Genomic DNA, 17056 nt, shown 5'->3' on the forward strand with positions numbered 1-17056 from the left:
CAGAAGTCAACTATAATGCCTCAATACAGACCTGGAATTGAACCTGTGACCTTCTGGTCTGCATGGCACAGTTGTCCACTGCACAATTGCCTTTACCTAATAAGTCATTATGGAAGCTTTTAAATACAATTTTATAATACTTGCATTAGATCTTAATCTCTTTTACTGTCTCACATCACCAGTAATGTTTGACTTTAAAGGAAAACCTCACCTTATGTTCGTGGTTTGAAAGGATTGCAGTTTGTGTCCAATAATTACAGAAATTATACAGCGACAAAGAGAATTTTGAAGTCCCAACCACAGCCCATACACTGTAAACGAATGAAGTAAAATGGTCATGTGGATAATGGGCACATTTATAAATTGCTAAACATGTTGAGGACCGCAATTTTTTATATATAAACACATTATATATAATAGGAAACAGTTATAATTATTTGCATTTATAAACACTTTAAAATAAGGCATTAGATGTTACATATTTCAGAGTAGGCGGTCACTGATTATTAAACTAATATGATAATTGCAAATTGTATTACTGTTAATTGCATGTTAATTGGTCCAGTGGACAGATGTTATTTGACAGATAGTGTTTTTGCACAGACTCTTGCAATTACAAATGAAAACTGTTATTGCTGGTCCAGAGCATGCAACAGGAACTTCCTGTTCCCAGTTAAATGACCACATATTGCAGGAAATGCTACAGCTTTGACTCAGTTGTTCAAAAATCTTGGAGATCTGTGTACAATTATTTATAATAGCATTGCTCAGTTGGATACAAAGAAAATCTGACAATAATAATAAATGGACTTTCAGATCTCAAAAATTACCATTGAAGTGGAGTTTTTCTTTAAAGTTATTGACTTCCTGTTGATCCTTGGAACTATTTTTGATAGCAAAATAGGATTCTATGAAATGATTAGGTGGATGCAGATTTATTGTGGATGTATGATCATCAGTGCATAACACAGTACATGATAAGGTAAGATTCTGGCTATTTTACCTCAGAGGTCCAGCACCATAAATATATACTAGTCAAGTTCCTTAATGCCTTAATGTTTGCATTCGAAGGAAAACTACTTGTCTTTCACATTTATTGCATGAGGAAATAATTTTCCTTGCAATGGGGGGTCCCAATTTAACTGAGACGTTCACTTCTCTTCCAAATCCACAACAATTCTGAACTGATATTTGGCTGTGTATTAATTCTATATTTTTTTTGTTGTCACATCAACATTATTACCAGTGTAATTTATGTTCCCTGGTAGCATTATGGAACACTTGGATTTGTTGCTGATACAAGCATTTCAAAAAAAGCGGTACGGTTTCACAACATTGTTAACTATTTCCATAGTTCTGGATATCATGTGTTTGGATGTAAGTAATAATAATAATAATCCTTGCATTTGATATAGCACTTTTCACATCATCTAGATGTCTCAAAGTACTTCAGAATATACTGTAAAATGAATTGACTGGATGTTTGTGGGTGAAACGTGGCAGCCAATTGTGCCAATTGTCCCACAAACAGCTGTGGATTGAGTGACCAAATTATTATTGGGTTTTTTTCTTGAGGAATTATTATCAGGCATGTGGGGCAAGGAAACTTGCCCAAGGTTTCACTCTTTTGGGAATCAAAGCCAAGTCTCTTGCTTGCGAGGCGAGTGCTCTAACCACTGAGCTACAGGACTCCAAAAGTGTTTAAGGTTTTCATTCATTAATCCTGTTCGATTGATTTTTTTTCCAAAGTTGATATCTTATTGCTGTTGGATCTTATGTTGAGTAAAGAGTGTCATCCTGGCTCAGTTGGTAGCATTCTCGCCTCTGAGTCAGCAGAATGTTGGTTTAGGCACCACTTTGGGAGTTTGAACTCACGAAGTCTAGGCTGACAATCCAATGCAGAGATGGGGTGCACTGTAAATATTAAACCGAGATCCTGTCTGCCTGAACCTTTGAACTATCTTTCTTCTCTATGCTCGATTTTAAAAGTCTTATGTTATATCAAATTAACCCAAGTCCTCAAAAGTTTGTGTGTGCCTGTGGGTGATCAGGATTCTTGATCAGGATTAATGATAGGCATTGGAAGTACACATGTGGATTCCAGCTGGAAGCAGGATCGGGTTAGGCTGTAACAACTCGCGTGGCCAGATAGATTGAAGATTTCCTACTAATTTTCTGGACACGCACAAGAAGAATGCGATATAGGCAAGTTACTGCAGGCATGCCTTACTGAGCTTAGATTACTACCTTAAGGAAGGGTAACAGAAGAAAATAGGAAAATATAAAGAAATCTCTGAAATCCAGTAGTTACGGAAGCAGAATTTCTCAATTTGTAGTTTGATGAAACTTAGTTAGTAACACAGTTGACAGCATTCTGCACTAACTGTTTACTCCCAAAGCCAATAAGGTCTATTACTGTCTCCGTAAGGAACTTTAAAAAGACAACGGATAGTTATTGTTATTAAAAGGGACAGGTAATAGCAAGCATTAGATGGATTACATTATAACACACGTTATACTGTAGCCATAGTCTTTTCACTTTTCAAAATTTGTACAAGAAAGGCCTCAAGTTATGTGAATCTATTTGCACTAATCTTTACTGTATTTGGATCAAAATATTAGGTTCATATTCAGATGCAAAAATAATAATTTCAGATTAGACTTTTTAAATATGCTTTTATTAATATCTGCCATTCAAATTATTTTGTTGTAGGTATATTCATATTACATTTCTGTCCCATATTCCTTCTATATTTGTACACATTAAAAACTGCAGTGAATTTGCATACAACTTACAGCATTAAAAATATTACGAAACACAGCCTACTTTCCCAAACAATACAAGTCTGTTCTGTAAAGAAAAAATATACTTGAAACTTGCAAAAGCCTATAATAAAGATAAAGTGTAATGAATAGTATGTGAATACTGGCATTTTTGTGTTCTTCTACTGTATTTCTGTGGTAAGGGCATTTTGTGTCACAGTTCTTCATTTGAATAGATGGGGTAGGTGGAACTAAGGCTTCTCCACAACCGTGTTATTCATGCCTACTCTGTGTTTCAGTAACAGAAGGTCTGAGTGCTGCAAAGTCACAAAGAACTTTATCAGGTTTCTCTCACTCAAGAAAGATCAAAATGAGCATGGTTGGAGGATTTAGGTATCACAGGAATACAAAGTGAGCATCTTAATTGCTAGTTGACCAGTGTGGGTCTATCTAACAACAATTGCAAATTGTAGGAATCAAATTAAGACACGTTTCCTATTGTTTATTTTAAGTCTGTTAATATTTAAATATAATGAATGGTTCTTTCCATAAGCAGTTGAATTGAAATTTGGAGAAAACCTCAAATAAGTTAAAACTCAGTCTACATGCTAAACTGTACAGTTGTACAGTGTGCATGGTCTTTTTAAGTTCACAGATGTCTGCATTTAGATATTCCAAAATACTGTAATTTGATTCTACATTACTGCTTTAACAGTTTTTTATACCAATTAAAATAAGTCTAACGGGACAAACCTCTAATAAACCTTCATCACTAAAATGTAAGGCTTACAGATGGTTATACTGTAGTCATAGACCATTCCAATGGTCTCACTTCGTACATCAACAAATTAATATTGCATGCATAATATTTCAAAGCCTCACAAAGACAGTAAACCATTATTGAAGCCACTGTAGCAGATGGTTCAAACTGTATGCAGAAGCCCATTCTTGCTTTTATGCATTATACCTACTTTGCTGTTGAACTGTAATGAATTGTTTCATAATCGATTCCATCTTCTTTCCATTAGCAGACTTTCAGTGTTCTCAAATCTGTGGAGAGAACTCATTTTCCAGAGTTTTAATCATTCAAAAATGGAATGCTTAATTCGTTAAATGAAATGGACCTTGATCACTGAAGCAAAAATTCAATATATCATGCCAAATTAGGTAGATTTTAATAAATTACATCCCTCCCTCAATATTTAAATATGCTTATGAGAAAGAGCAGACCGTTTGCAAATGCAGAAAAGGAATGTCTCGCAAGCTACTCCTTTGTAAAGAAACCCCTCACATTCTTGAATTACTCATTCTACTGAATCTTACATTTTAATACAACCCCCACCCCCCCACCCCCACCTGGGCAGGCTATCAATTTGTCTATATAAAGTCTTTTTTCTGTTAATAATTTGCAATCAGCAGTAATATTTGAGGATCACCGGTTATTTAGAGCAAAGGTATGCCTTGTGATTATTTTAATTTCTGAATTTAGCTGACCTTTGTTATATATTTTCTTGTTGAATCCATAAACGAGCATGATTCATTAAACAGATCCTAAATCGTTCCAAGTAAAAGGCATATAGGTGCCTACAACTACTCTCTATATTTAATTTTTAAGATTTGCACGCATCAAAGGAAAAACGAACTGAGATTTAATGTGCATAAAATAGGCATTAGCATTTTAAAGAGGCAGATTAACACATTAATCCAGGCTTTGGTATGCAATTTTCATACTCTGCTTCCATTAAAAACTTCACAGTATGAACTCTTAATGAAGCTAATCACAGGATTTTTTTTTACTTAGTTAAGTGATAATGGCAACATAAAAACTTTATTTCTGATTATTATTCAGAAGCTTATCACTGAAGGGTGTGCTGGAAAATACTTTATTAAAAATTAAATATCCATCTTGCATACATATTACATATGTAGAAAAAAGTTCAAAAAATGCAAATGGAGCAAGATCATTCAATCACACAATTATGAATTATTAACACGGTGAACGGGTGAGTGTTGAAATGCATTAGAAGAAAGCTGACATACAAACTCCTCGGAATTACTGCGACGTACGGAAATAAAGAAAATCAAATAGTTTTTGTCAATCTTATTTAGAAATGAAATGAAATAGATGTGGCAGCAAACAAACTTGCCACACACAACTCATTCTTTAATTTTTTTTTACCAAAAAACAGAATTAAACAAATTTCTGATCCCGTAGGATTCTGGGCGCTTTTACAGTTGTCTTCCGTTCTCCTTGGAGATGTTACGCAGAACCTCCAAAGCCTCCACTGTCACTTTCACTTTCCCAATCACCTCTGTGCCACCCTGGGGATAGACAACTGCAAAGAAATTAGAATGTCATGTTCTAAACGATTAATTGCATGGGGTGTTCATAACAACATGACTTTGTACTTTGTCTAACAAGTTGGGCTGGTTTAAAACAACATAATTTCACTTAATTTAACATTAAACACTTAACATTAAACACAATTTCATTATCCACAGATTTCTTTTTAATATACTATAAAACTGGCCTTCGTAATTTTGATTTAATCCAAAGATTCTATAAACACAACATAGATTTGAAAGGCAATTGGTTTAATTTTGGTGCGGATTACGATTCAGGACATCTAGTTACAGGAATTGATCACTTCGCTACTTTTTCCAAACTTGATGGAAATACAAGATGCTCTAGGTCTTCTGCAGAAAGGTCAAGTGGAGCGTAAAGCTTCCTCTATGTCGATTATCCCAGCTCTATAATTTACATCCATCTTGGAATAGCATTCCTACTGAATAACCATAAGTAAGAAACTGCTTGCCCAGTCTCACCAACACACGCGTCTCTCAAATTAAACAATACTTATAGAAGACAGTCAAGACAAATATAACTGCCAGCATGCAAGGCACTGTATTGTGCATCAATTAAGTCACTTGCTTTGACCCAAATTCCACGAAAGAAGAGGTCAACACAGATCCCCACAACTTTTGAAAAGAAATTATGTGATTTCAGCAAACACGTTAATATTCTTACAAATCACTACTTATCTCTACGATTAATTCTCTAATTGTAACACCTCTTATCCCTCTTGGGAAGGATCACTTTCTGACTATTGAACATCACACAAGAATAACTTTCACTTTTCTCAATGGCACACAGAGAGCTGTGGTGTCTCTGTTTATCCCCATTAACAGGACTAGGATGTTTTCATATGATCAATAGAAGCAGAAAGTCACCAATTCTAACTGGCAGCAATTTAGAATATTCCTAAATGGATGAAAAAGGCTCCCCAGCTAGGTCTTTAGCAGTGTGGTAGCAACACAGTGCAATTTCAAAGATAAATAAATAGGGTATACAGAGTAGGGTATATCTCAGCAATGTTGGATTCTTTTCAGAGCTCTCCATCCTCTATATTCCAGTTTCCAGATGACAGAAAGTTACCTAACCCTAGATTTCCACCAATGGCATTCAGCAGTTTGCTGCAGAGATTCACAAGATCTGCTGCGGGTGGGGCAGGCAAGACTCAAGTCTAAGTGTTCCCACTCTCCCAGTGTGTGGGCTGTTCCAGTAGGCCATCAATTGACCAGTAGTTTTCATGAGGAAATTAATGTTATAGTGAAACAGAAAAAGGAACCACAGAACTTTAGGTATAATTCAATTTAACTTGACTTTAGGGATTCAAGTTAGTGATTATGGCAGTTTGGCACATAGAATGGAAGAACATACATAATATTTTCTTTTTCTGGACATCACTGGCTTGGCATTTCCAAGTGTAGGGGTTTAAATTCAACATATAAATATTTGGAATGTTGTAAGTGCTTGAAAGTGGGTCTGGTAATCTCACCCTATCTTGAATCCTAATTACAGAAAAGTGACAGCAGCTCAATCAGGATAATGTCTTACTCCACAGGAACTCCTTGAGAAACATACTGCCAAATTATCTTACATGGATCAAGAGTGGGATTGTGGATCCTCCAGAACTGATGCTGGGCTCACATTCATTTCAGAACTAATGGTCCTTCCTCTATAAGCAGCGGGCTCACCCTCCCATGTTTCGCCTGCCTGTGGGAAAGGACTTGGCACTTTCCCCTGTTAGAATGCCAAATATGATGTTTAATACTAATACTTGTGGAGTGGGGAATCACTATGTTGAACTTACTGCTCTGTGGATGAATTTTTGCTACAAAAAGGCATTGTGCCATCTTAGAGGAACTGCGATGTACCATAGGCTGATCAGCTAAGATAGCAATTTTTTAAAAAAATCAATTGAATAGCTTCACAAAGAAATAGGTTTACTTGACAGACACTGCAGCTTCTTGACAATAGCTACGGATATTTATAATCACTTCTATTGCTAGGAAAATAAGTGTCACAATTATCTATTCTACTTTTTAAGGATCAGCACAGAGAGCAATAACCTTTATCAAACAGAAGTCTCAACACATTGCAATGTATTCATTATAAGATCAATTTCATGAATAACAATTAAATCCTCTTTTTTCTGCAGGTTTAGAGACACGTTTATATGAAGTTTGGAAACCAATCCATTTGACAATCAGAATCGCCAAAATAAGGAGAAACTGAAGACAAGTGAATTAGACAATAACCAGAAGACAACCGAAGAAAGAAAGAGCAAGTGTTATAATAAAAATAATCCTTGCACTTGATATAGCGCCTTATCACGTCTTCAAGACGTCTCAAAGCACTTCACATAATATACTATAAAGTGAATTGACTGTGTATTTTGCAGGCGAAACGTTATGTTTAACCTTTGAACAGTTGATTACTGCAAATGGAGTCTAGATGGTCACATCGGTGTAGTTCAATAAAAGCATATACCAGCCTCAACTAGTTTCATCAGTTTAGTGCTTAAAACATTTCAGATACTCATCGTCTTTGGTTAAGCTGCTCTGTGGGGCACCACCCTCAGGGAACAAACACTTTCTGTTTCTCTCTTTGAACTCGTCTGATGCTAACTCAACTGTCTAGCATCAGAGCTATTGCGAATCCATGCCTTCCTAGCATTAAAAAGGCTAAGACAAAGGTACAACATTGTGGTTCACCAAATACCAGGATTCTGAGTGGATACAACAGGATTAGCATATGCAGTAGTTTCAGCAAGATGTATCCTTTTGGGAATTTTTTTAGTGTAAGCAGACGTTCCCTTTTTTCTTAAAGGTGCAGCCCTAATTCAAGGATTCAAAGTGTCTTCTTCATAAAACAATGTTTTAGAATTCAGAAGTTTGGGGCAGAATAGTTAAAGCAACCTAAAGCAACCAAAAAAAAAAGAAAACTACTGTCGTGAGTCAACGGTTGTTGAACATTTCTGTGAATCTGAAAGTGTGAATATTTTAGTCATCTTTCCAAATTCATAGATTTGACATAAACATCACGCACAAAATGTTCCCTGCAAGTAGAACCTTGTTCAAGATTGAAACTCACTGTAACATTGTTGAAAAGAAGTGCTGCTCATTACTAAATCATTTTATTTTTGTCTAAGCTGTGCTTTTTGGTCTTTTGCCATTTGTGAGCCATACAGAAATGAAAATACATTTCAGTTTCTTTTTTAAAAAATTCTATGACTTCAGCTTTTCACACAGTTAATGCAAAAACACAGAAATGCACTTAGAAGATATGTGGCTATTTCTGAACGCATGCTGAATAAACAGTACTTAAAACATACGAAAGAAAGGCTCATTTTTATTAAATGAGCTCAGCTACAGATAAGCTGCTGAGGAGACAGCTTTCCAAACTACAGAAATCACTTGTGGAAATCCCTGCATTTTTTGTCCTGATGTACCAAAAGTTTGTGAAGTGCAATCCCACTGGGTATGACTCTTCAATACAACTGGAACTTGTTGAGTGTTTTTCCCCGATTGTCAATAGACACCAATGCTTTGGCTTAACGAGTTGAAAACTTCTTTTCCCAAATAACTCTAAATGCAAATTTGTTTGATGTTCCACACAAGCTTCATCAGATCCAAAGATCTGATTATTTTTGAAGTTTCATATACTGGTCAGGACTGGTTTTCTTAGGGCCACTTTTATTACATCATTCACCGTGTGATATAAAACAATTTTCACCACTCCTGGTAACTCCTTCCACAGAGCAATGTCTTCAGTGATTTATGTCAAGCAGCAATAAAATAAAAGGTTGCTGAGATCACAAAGATAAGACTATTACCTTTCAGTGTGCTCAGTGCATTGATTGACTGACAAGTAATACTTGTTGATGTTGACGTAAATGTCAGTAGCACATGAGTATAATAAAACATACACTGTCTGTAATTTTCTAGTGGCAGTGTTAGAATCTTTGCCTTCGGGGTTCAAAGCAGAGGCCTTGCATGTACTGTGGCCTCATTCTTTTGCTTTGCCAATTACAAACACTATTCTTTGTATTCTTTAGCAAAAAGTGATTGTTATTTAAAATATGTTTTTCTATAAAATGCTATTTTTACACTTTCCTAAAATGTAGCACAGAAGCTGGTAGCTCCCCCATTCGAGCTATCAACTCAAACGCCAACACCTGCTCTTTCCCCACACCGTACAATCATATTTTTTTTCCCCCTTCAATGTCTTTATCCATTTAAATGTTAAATATTTTTATGAACTCAGCTTCAACAACCTGACAGTTTTATTGTGTAAAACAAATTCTCAAGGTTGATACTGCCTGGAAAAACTACTTCACCATCATGAGTGCATTGCGATCAGACAGAAACCTTTGAGCAAATGCAAAACCTCACTGTGGAAATACAATTTCTGATGGTCACAGGTTCCAGAAGATAGATATTTGAAACTAAAACTGGTCAGACAGGTGATCAACAGTTAGGTACAAATCTCGACTTTTGATCCATATAGTCCAAAAATCAGCAACCAGACTTATATAAGGAATATCAAAGATACAAGGAATAATGATAAATCTCTCAGAAAAACTACCACAGCACATAAGTGAGAAACTTCATTTTATTATAACCTTGTAACGGTTCCAATTGTTTTAGATTCACTAAATGCACAACTTGGGATTTTTACTGTCAGCATGAGCAAGATCACTGGTTTACAATTTTCATTTCATATGTGTTGGATTCTAGTGGGGTAAAAGTGTTTACATCATATGACAGCAAAGAATATAGGTCTGTATTCGTGATGAACACACTTATGATCAGAGAAAACAACAGGAATATTTTCTGCTGCACATCACCAGGGACTACGCTATTATACATTATCTAGTTTATCTTTTGGATTTGTGATGCATTCCCACCTCCAAAATACAGTATTTAAAGCATTGTTTGGTTTTATTCTCATCTTTGTAGTGCTGGCTGAAATCTCTTTTGCTGGATCTCCTCCACTACCACTATTATTCCGTCACACTCCATTGAGCAGGGATAGTGCTGAGGAAGTCTTACTGAGATCTAAGCCATGTTATACTGCCTGAGCACATCTATTTTTTAAGTACGATTTCAATATTTATCAAGACAATGAAGACATCAGGAAACAGTGCTATCAAGTCCAAAGTGACTGCATTATCTTCAATACACAATGCAAGTGTAAAACAAGAATTGGTGGTAATTGATACAGAAACAAATCATCGAATCTTTTGCTCTTCAGCTCATAACAATTCTTCTGAACATCAGCATACTTACTGTCAATGTCCTTTTCAATCACATCTTCTCCCTTTTGGAATATCTCTCTCAGATTAATGTGTGCAAAGCCAACGTCTTCACACTCGAGCTCCTGTTCATCTTCAGGTGGATCACTGACTATTGTAAATCTTATACTAGTGATAGAAGAAAAAGAAAGCTTCATCAAAAAAAATCTTGGTTTACTTTACAGGGCATGCATTTAACCTTTTTTGCTTAAAAAGTGCTGAACAGATTTCGACATACGTGATTTTAAAGAGAGAAAGGGACCAAAGTTAGTTCCAAAGTGGTTTGAAACAGTAGGTTGTTTAACTATCAACTATTGTCACATGAATCTCTTCATTAATAAGCATTTCCAGGAATTTCTCTCTTAATTTGTGTGAAGTTAGATCCATTGATACCAACTCCCAGTTCTACTATTAGAGATAATTCTTTCCCATATATGTATCATAGCTGGTAAACGAACTTTACTACCTGGTATTAAATGACTAACCGAGTATACATGCACCAATGACTAGGATGCACAAGAGAAAGTACATTATTAGTGCCACCCTCATTAGTTTAAACACAGCAATAGTCCTCTTTTCTGGTAGCCAAGCTTCCTATCAAGTATTGGAAAGAACAAGACAACAAGCAGTTCCAAACAGAGCAGATTGCACCCCTTTGTGTTCCCCTAATCCCATAAAAACAACAAAATTATATTTGTATAGCATCTTTCACGTCAGGAGGACGTCCTAAGACGCTCAAATAGCCTCTGTACCTTCCCCAACTCTCCAGAAATGTGTTTGTTATCAAAGTGGAAGAGCATCTCACAAGATATGGAGATTTAAAATAAATTGACCACAATAATGAACAATATTTTGGCTACATATTTACAATCGCAAATCAGTACGTCATTGTATTTCATGGCTATGTCATACTAAATCAATGCATCCATTAAAACTAACACAACACTTTATTTATCCCCCACAATCTCCATTCATATTGTTATTTTAACCTGACCTCAAAGCTTCTTTGAGTCATCGGGTGAAATAATATTTTGCAGATTCTCACTTTTAAAGTGAGAATGTGGTGTAGCTTTGTCACTCAGAGAAAACATAGATAGAAGGGAATGATTCACTTATCCAGTGTTATTGCAGTTGTAGATGAATATAAATGCATTCACTTAAGCTGTTTAGAAAAAGGAAAAATGAAATGTAGCTCTTGAGAGCTCCCAGACAAAGATGATATAGAGAAGTTTGGGTAGCCCGAAATCTTAAATCTAGAAGAAGGTGGTATGACAGTGGTGCCATTAATATTTACCTTTCGAGGTTTGACTCCAATCCCTGGAGTACTGACTTAAGGAACTGCCTCCTCTGCTGGTTATTTTCTTCATCCACATGGATCACTGTCATGAAAATACACACCCAATCATTTGATGCAATCTGACATCAGTGCTTTTTACATTCCATTTAGAGAAAGACATAAAAGCAGGCCTCAATTTCCTTTCCATGTTTACTCAGCAAGGCAAAGCAAGTTGAAAGGTAAAGTAGTATTAAATCTGAGATCATGTGGTCACATGTCATGCTGGTGGCAGTTTTATATGCACTCTGTCAAAAAATGATACAGCCAATGTTTGACCGTGCCACATAATTGTCATTTTCTGTTAATGGCGCTGGCAGTGTCAATTGGGAAAGCAGGCACCATTTATTGCCATATATTTAAGGGGATTTACTGCATGTTCTTTCACCCATGGCGCTGGTGATAATGATAGTATATGGCAGTGTAGTTGTCCTTACTGACATTGCAAGTAATTTAATCCTCCACATCTGCCACAACTCTGCTCTGAGAGAGGTGCAGCAATATGCACTAACTGAAACCCACAGCATGGCATTTTGTCAGAACTAGGAACTATTCAGTACACCAGTGCTAACCAGTATTGCCACAAACATATGGCAGTGGAACATTTTCCCCCCAGTTGCTACATAAACTGCTTATTTCACATTAAAAGAGCTAAATGTGAAATCGAGCCAAGACATATATTAAATTGAGGGGCTAAGAAACAGAATAAGAGAAAGTATTTTGTAAGGAACATGACTTGAGTCAGGGATTAGCTCAATCTTCTCTGCTAAATATGCTTTTTTGCTATATGCATAAATTTGGGTGTATTATTTTTAAAGAAAGACAGCATTTGTTAACTATCAATCTGAGTGCAACAAGTGGGTTTGGAAAACACAGATTGAGACGATCAATATTATAGACCCAATATCAAATGCAAGGGTTACTATGAATCACATGTTTTGGGTCTTCTCTTCAACATGTCAAATCAAATCACAAAATAGAACACTGGAAAAAGGTGGTGCGGTTCTTTGTATGAGACATTACACCGAGGTCCTGTTCAAGTAGACGTTAAAGATTCTATAGCACTACTTGTAAAGAGAAGGGATTTTCTCTTAGTATCATGTGCAAACAATTCCACTCCCCCCTTCCCCAAGATAACATTGTTTATTAAGCCCATGGCTGTTGGTGGGACAAGGCTGTGCATAAATTGCATATCACTCCTGCATGTCACAACCATGGCTCATCACTTTCTGTGCGCAATGTAACAAAAGATTTGGGAAGAGTGATTTAACAAATATTAATGGCTGGCAAAAGACTTAGGATCTATTATGAGTCAATTCTTAAATCTAGTGCTCATATCTATAAATTGAAATCTAGGCTTACTACAGTTAATTCTCTTCTTAAGATCTCTTTTATTTACGATAACATTTTGTTAAAAAGATGTGCAAAAATCTGTTTCAAACTGATAGTCGCTTTATAATACACTAGCCAGAGTAACATCTAATTAAAATGGTACTTTTCCTTAATATGCAATCTATGGGGAAAAAAATGAGACAGTCTTTATTCCCCATGACAACTTCTCATATGCCATTACCATTGCTGTAATTGTAATGTATCCACTGTCCACTACTTGGCTTTGGAAGAGACAATGGTGTTTCTTCAGCTGGTAAGTTGCAGAATTTGTATTCAACAAACAGCCGTTGAACGGTTTCATCTTTTAGGATTGGAGCATTGTTGTTTATTGTGAGAGAGACAATCTCAATCCGGATCTTTTCTGATGGCTATAATAAAAAAAGGAGAAAATAATAAAGAGAAACTGGGTTACAAAGTTACTGACATTTCAATGTATAGGTGTTCCCATTGTAAAAATGACTCGAGGCATTCTAGTGAAAACTTAATTTTCCACTTACTCACCCATTAGGAGCCTTGAAATGTATATTAAACCATGACTCTTTCTTTTATTATGCATTTTTAGGTATTTTACTGCAAACTTAAATCTGAATATTTCAAGAAGTCTGTTTTATTATTCAGGAGATTCATGGAAATTTTACAAAGATGACAAGAAAATTACGCACTATTCTGTCTCTGCTAATACAGGTACAAGGCTTCATCTGGCAATATTACTAGGATTAGCATGGAATGATGAAATATTTAGTGAGATTTTTTTCTCTAAACCTAATAAGTCAAATGACTGCCAAATGTCATTAAAGTGATGGTCTTTGAGTTGAGTAAGCTTTTCATATTCAAATTAGAAAGCGAGAAATGGTAGTATTGAAAGCTTTAAGAAATAGTTCAAATACTCTGAGCTCAGCTAAGAAAAATGACAATGGTATTGTTTTATTTTAATAACATACTTATACAGGCTAAATCATTTAGCTAGTGTACTGTAAGAAATTCTGCTGGCAGTAATAGGACAAAAGGCAAAACAGAAATGAACATTATTTAATTTTGATAAAATGTATTTTCACAATTAAATGGAATAAATTGCACTTTTGTTTGAAGTTTTTTTTAACCCTTAAAATATTTTACTAAACAAGGCTCAGTACATTTCAATGTTGAAGAATCAAATACGTTTCCACTTTGGGCATCCAGTGTCATCATAAAGCATTTCCAGATTAAGTACAATGCAGTCAGATGCAGAATAACGCTCCACATGCTTTGTCATAACAATGTGCCTTAAACATAGTCTTAGAATCCAGTCACATGGGCAAGGTGGAAGCCATCCTCCTCGGCTTTTGACTGTGACCTCCCCAACCTTCCTGCCCTCTCTCGCAAAGTCAATGAACCAGTTAGCAACCTTGGCGGTCAGTTCAATCCTGGGCAATCCTTCCTTCCTCACACTGCATCACTGACCAAGACAATGGCAGTTCAATGGCTATCTACACAGCTCACTCTTGTACTTGGTTATAGAAACTAGGAAGGACTCACGTCCAATTCCTGTTAAAAAAAATTTCATCCTATGTGGGTAGAGATTTCCACAGTCATCCAATGACAGCTGTTGTACCATGGGATGATGAGATTATCCCATTTTCCATATAACAAGAAATGCTCTGCTTTCTCTGTATGTATTGTTCTGAATGAAACATAAACTTTCTGGTAAACCACAGTCTTATAAGATAGTATTAACTCTTATAAGCTAGTATTATTTGGAGAAAAACAGTTACTTGAAAAGTCAAATTGTTTTAGTTTCCATTTAAACAGATAAAATGCCTTAAAGATTTTGAGATAATGGCTCATATGTATAGATTTAAAATTTGAATACGTTTCTAAGTGAGTCTCTAAAAATACAGAACTGTGCTAATTGTCAAGTGATTAAAGCATTACAGGATCCAATACCCTGGGCAGAGCAAACAGTGTTATCAGTGTTCAAAGGTAATGATCATCAAACCAATTAACTGCTATTGTTAGATGTTTGATTAATATTTGAGATACTAGCATTTTAACTTCAGAAGATGTTTTTTATTCCAAATTAGTATTGTCAACTGCAAATACTGATGTGTTAAGCTAGAAAAGATTCTTTATATATCAAATCAGCACTGCTAATGTTCATAAACAGTACGGCTACAATTACTGGGCACAGGTTTAACCTTCTAACAACCAAACTAGTCTAAATCTAGATTTCTTTCTGCTAATCGATCAGAAGGCAAAGTATGAAATCATACGACCAGAATTATACCGAATCAAATGACAACAATTTTGGACATGCTATATTGTGATTTTTAAAAAAATTTAAAAGCTGCCCCTCTAAAGGAAACCCGATAGATGTTTTCAATACGGACACGCTGAGTGAAAGGAAAGGAACTCTGATTAACACAATGCTAGCTTATTAGTGTGGTGTGTCAGCAATTCATACGAGATTCAGAATACATTTATTTATACTGAACAACAAAGGTAATATGAAGTTAAAGGTACAAGATATTCTTCTAAGCTAACGGTTAAAAAAAACACTAATAAGGTGGAATGATTTGTTTTAAAGCAAATGTAATGATTTCCTCCAGTAAAATAATAATCATCGGTCTTAATCTAACACCTTTCATGTTGGGAGAACATCTCAAAATGGTTCAAAGGATTTATCGTAAAATTCACTGGCTCCCTACCTCGCCCACTTGGCATCGTGCTCCACCACTGTCAAGCGCTCTGGGATGCTACCCTGCATGATAGATCTGTCCCTGTTTCTACACAACCATAGAGCACTACTGCTAGCAAGGGAACAGGACATTTTCTTCTATTTATCTCTATTTCTCCAGTGTCATAGCCTATGACTGGCACATCGGGCAGGCAAGTGCCCTGCTTTGAGATCTCTGCAAATGCTGTTCTGCAACTAGCCATTAATATAGTCCCTACTTACAAGGACATATGCTTAAATGGCTAAAACAGGCTTTAAAGGTTGCCTTCTGTCAGTTTACAAAATATAAAGAAAAAACATTTATGTATGCAATACAATTTCGCAGCTGGTAAAATTGCTGTCCCACTGTGCAGCATTACCATTGATCTCTTTTGTCCACAAAACAGAATGTTTCTTTAGGCTGACTGTTTGAAAGCAGTTGGCTGCCAGGAGGAATTTCCTCAACACAAATGCCTTGTACATTAAAAATCCCTCAGATACAAACCGAACAAAATGAAGGAGGCCCCTTATTCAAATCTGTAATTTTTAAGGCTCTGTTTAATAAGAAGAATGTCTCTCCAGAAGTTGTTGAATTTTAAAATAATAGAGCTGCTGTTTCATGTTTCTTTCAGCGTTTTTCTTTACAGGGTGTTAGTATGGATCACAGCACTGAGGTTCAAGCTTCACAAAAATACCTAATGCTCCACAAAATAAGTTTGTCAGTATTGTAAATGAGTGGTATATGAGTTCAATTTATAGCGCCCATCTATCACCGGTTTCTGAGAGTGCTTATGAGTATCTAATGTAAATATGAAGTCTATTTAAGGCACAAATCAAACAGACTGCTTTGATAGATCTAAAACCGCTATGAGTAGTAATATATCCTAAAGAGTTATACCAGTGGTTATTATATATAGTGTCTAATAAAATTTCACAGAATGCAACTTCAGCTGAAGGTTTGCTCTTCTGTGCAATTTTTATTCAACATGTCTAATTTCTGACGATAAATCATCTTCAATTCAAAATCGCCATTTCACTGGGAGTTGCTTTAAAAACAAATTACAATTCAACTGCTGGACTTTGAATAGAATTATTATGCATGTGTAAATACTGTACTCCGTCCACAAGATTGAAACCTGTTCTTTGAACTGAAGCAAAAATAATAAAAGAAGGCTGGTTCGGACTATTCCTAAATCAGTGCTTCAATAATGCTGTAGTGACTGGATATTGATTCCA

General features: G+C 35.7%; 1 protein-coding gene across 18 annotated transcripts in view; it reads right to left on the bottom strand.

The window, feature by feature from the left end:
• Nucleotides 1-4636: 4636 nt before the first annotated feature.
• The window catches only part of rpgrip1l (RPGRIP1 like), a 74205-nt gene continuing 61785 nt past the window's right edge, over nucleotides 4637-17056 (bottom strand). For all 18 annotated transcript variants that reach the window (XM_007889462.2, XM_042340449.1, XM_042340443.1 and 15 more), the window contains 4 exons: nucleotides 13310-13496; nucleotides 11698-11782; nucleotides 10399-10532; nucleotides 4637-5099 (listed from right to left, as the gene is read on the bottom strand). In XM_007889462.2, the coding sequence (XP_007887653.1) occupies nucleotides 4993-5099; nucleotides 10399-10532; nucleotides 11698-11782; nucleotides 13310-13496 (513 nt within the window). In that variant the 3' untranslated portion in view covers nucleotides 4637-4992. The remainder of the gene's footprint in view (nucleotides 5100-10398; nucleotides 10533-11697; nucleotides 11783-13309; nucleotides 13497-17056) is intronic.

This window comes from Callorhinchus milii, unplaced genomic scaffold (assembly GCF_018977255.1).
Source record: "Callorhinchus milii isolate IMCB2004 unplaced genomic scaffold, IMCB_Cmil_1.0 Scaffold14, whole genome shotgun sequence".
Taxonomy (NCBI): domain Eukaryota; kingdom Metazoa; phylum Chordata; class Chondrichthyes; order Chimaeriformes; family Callorhinchidae; genus Callorhinchus; species Callorhinchus milii.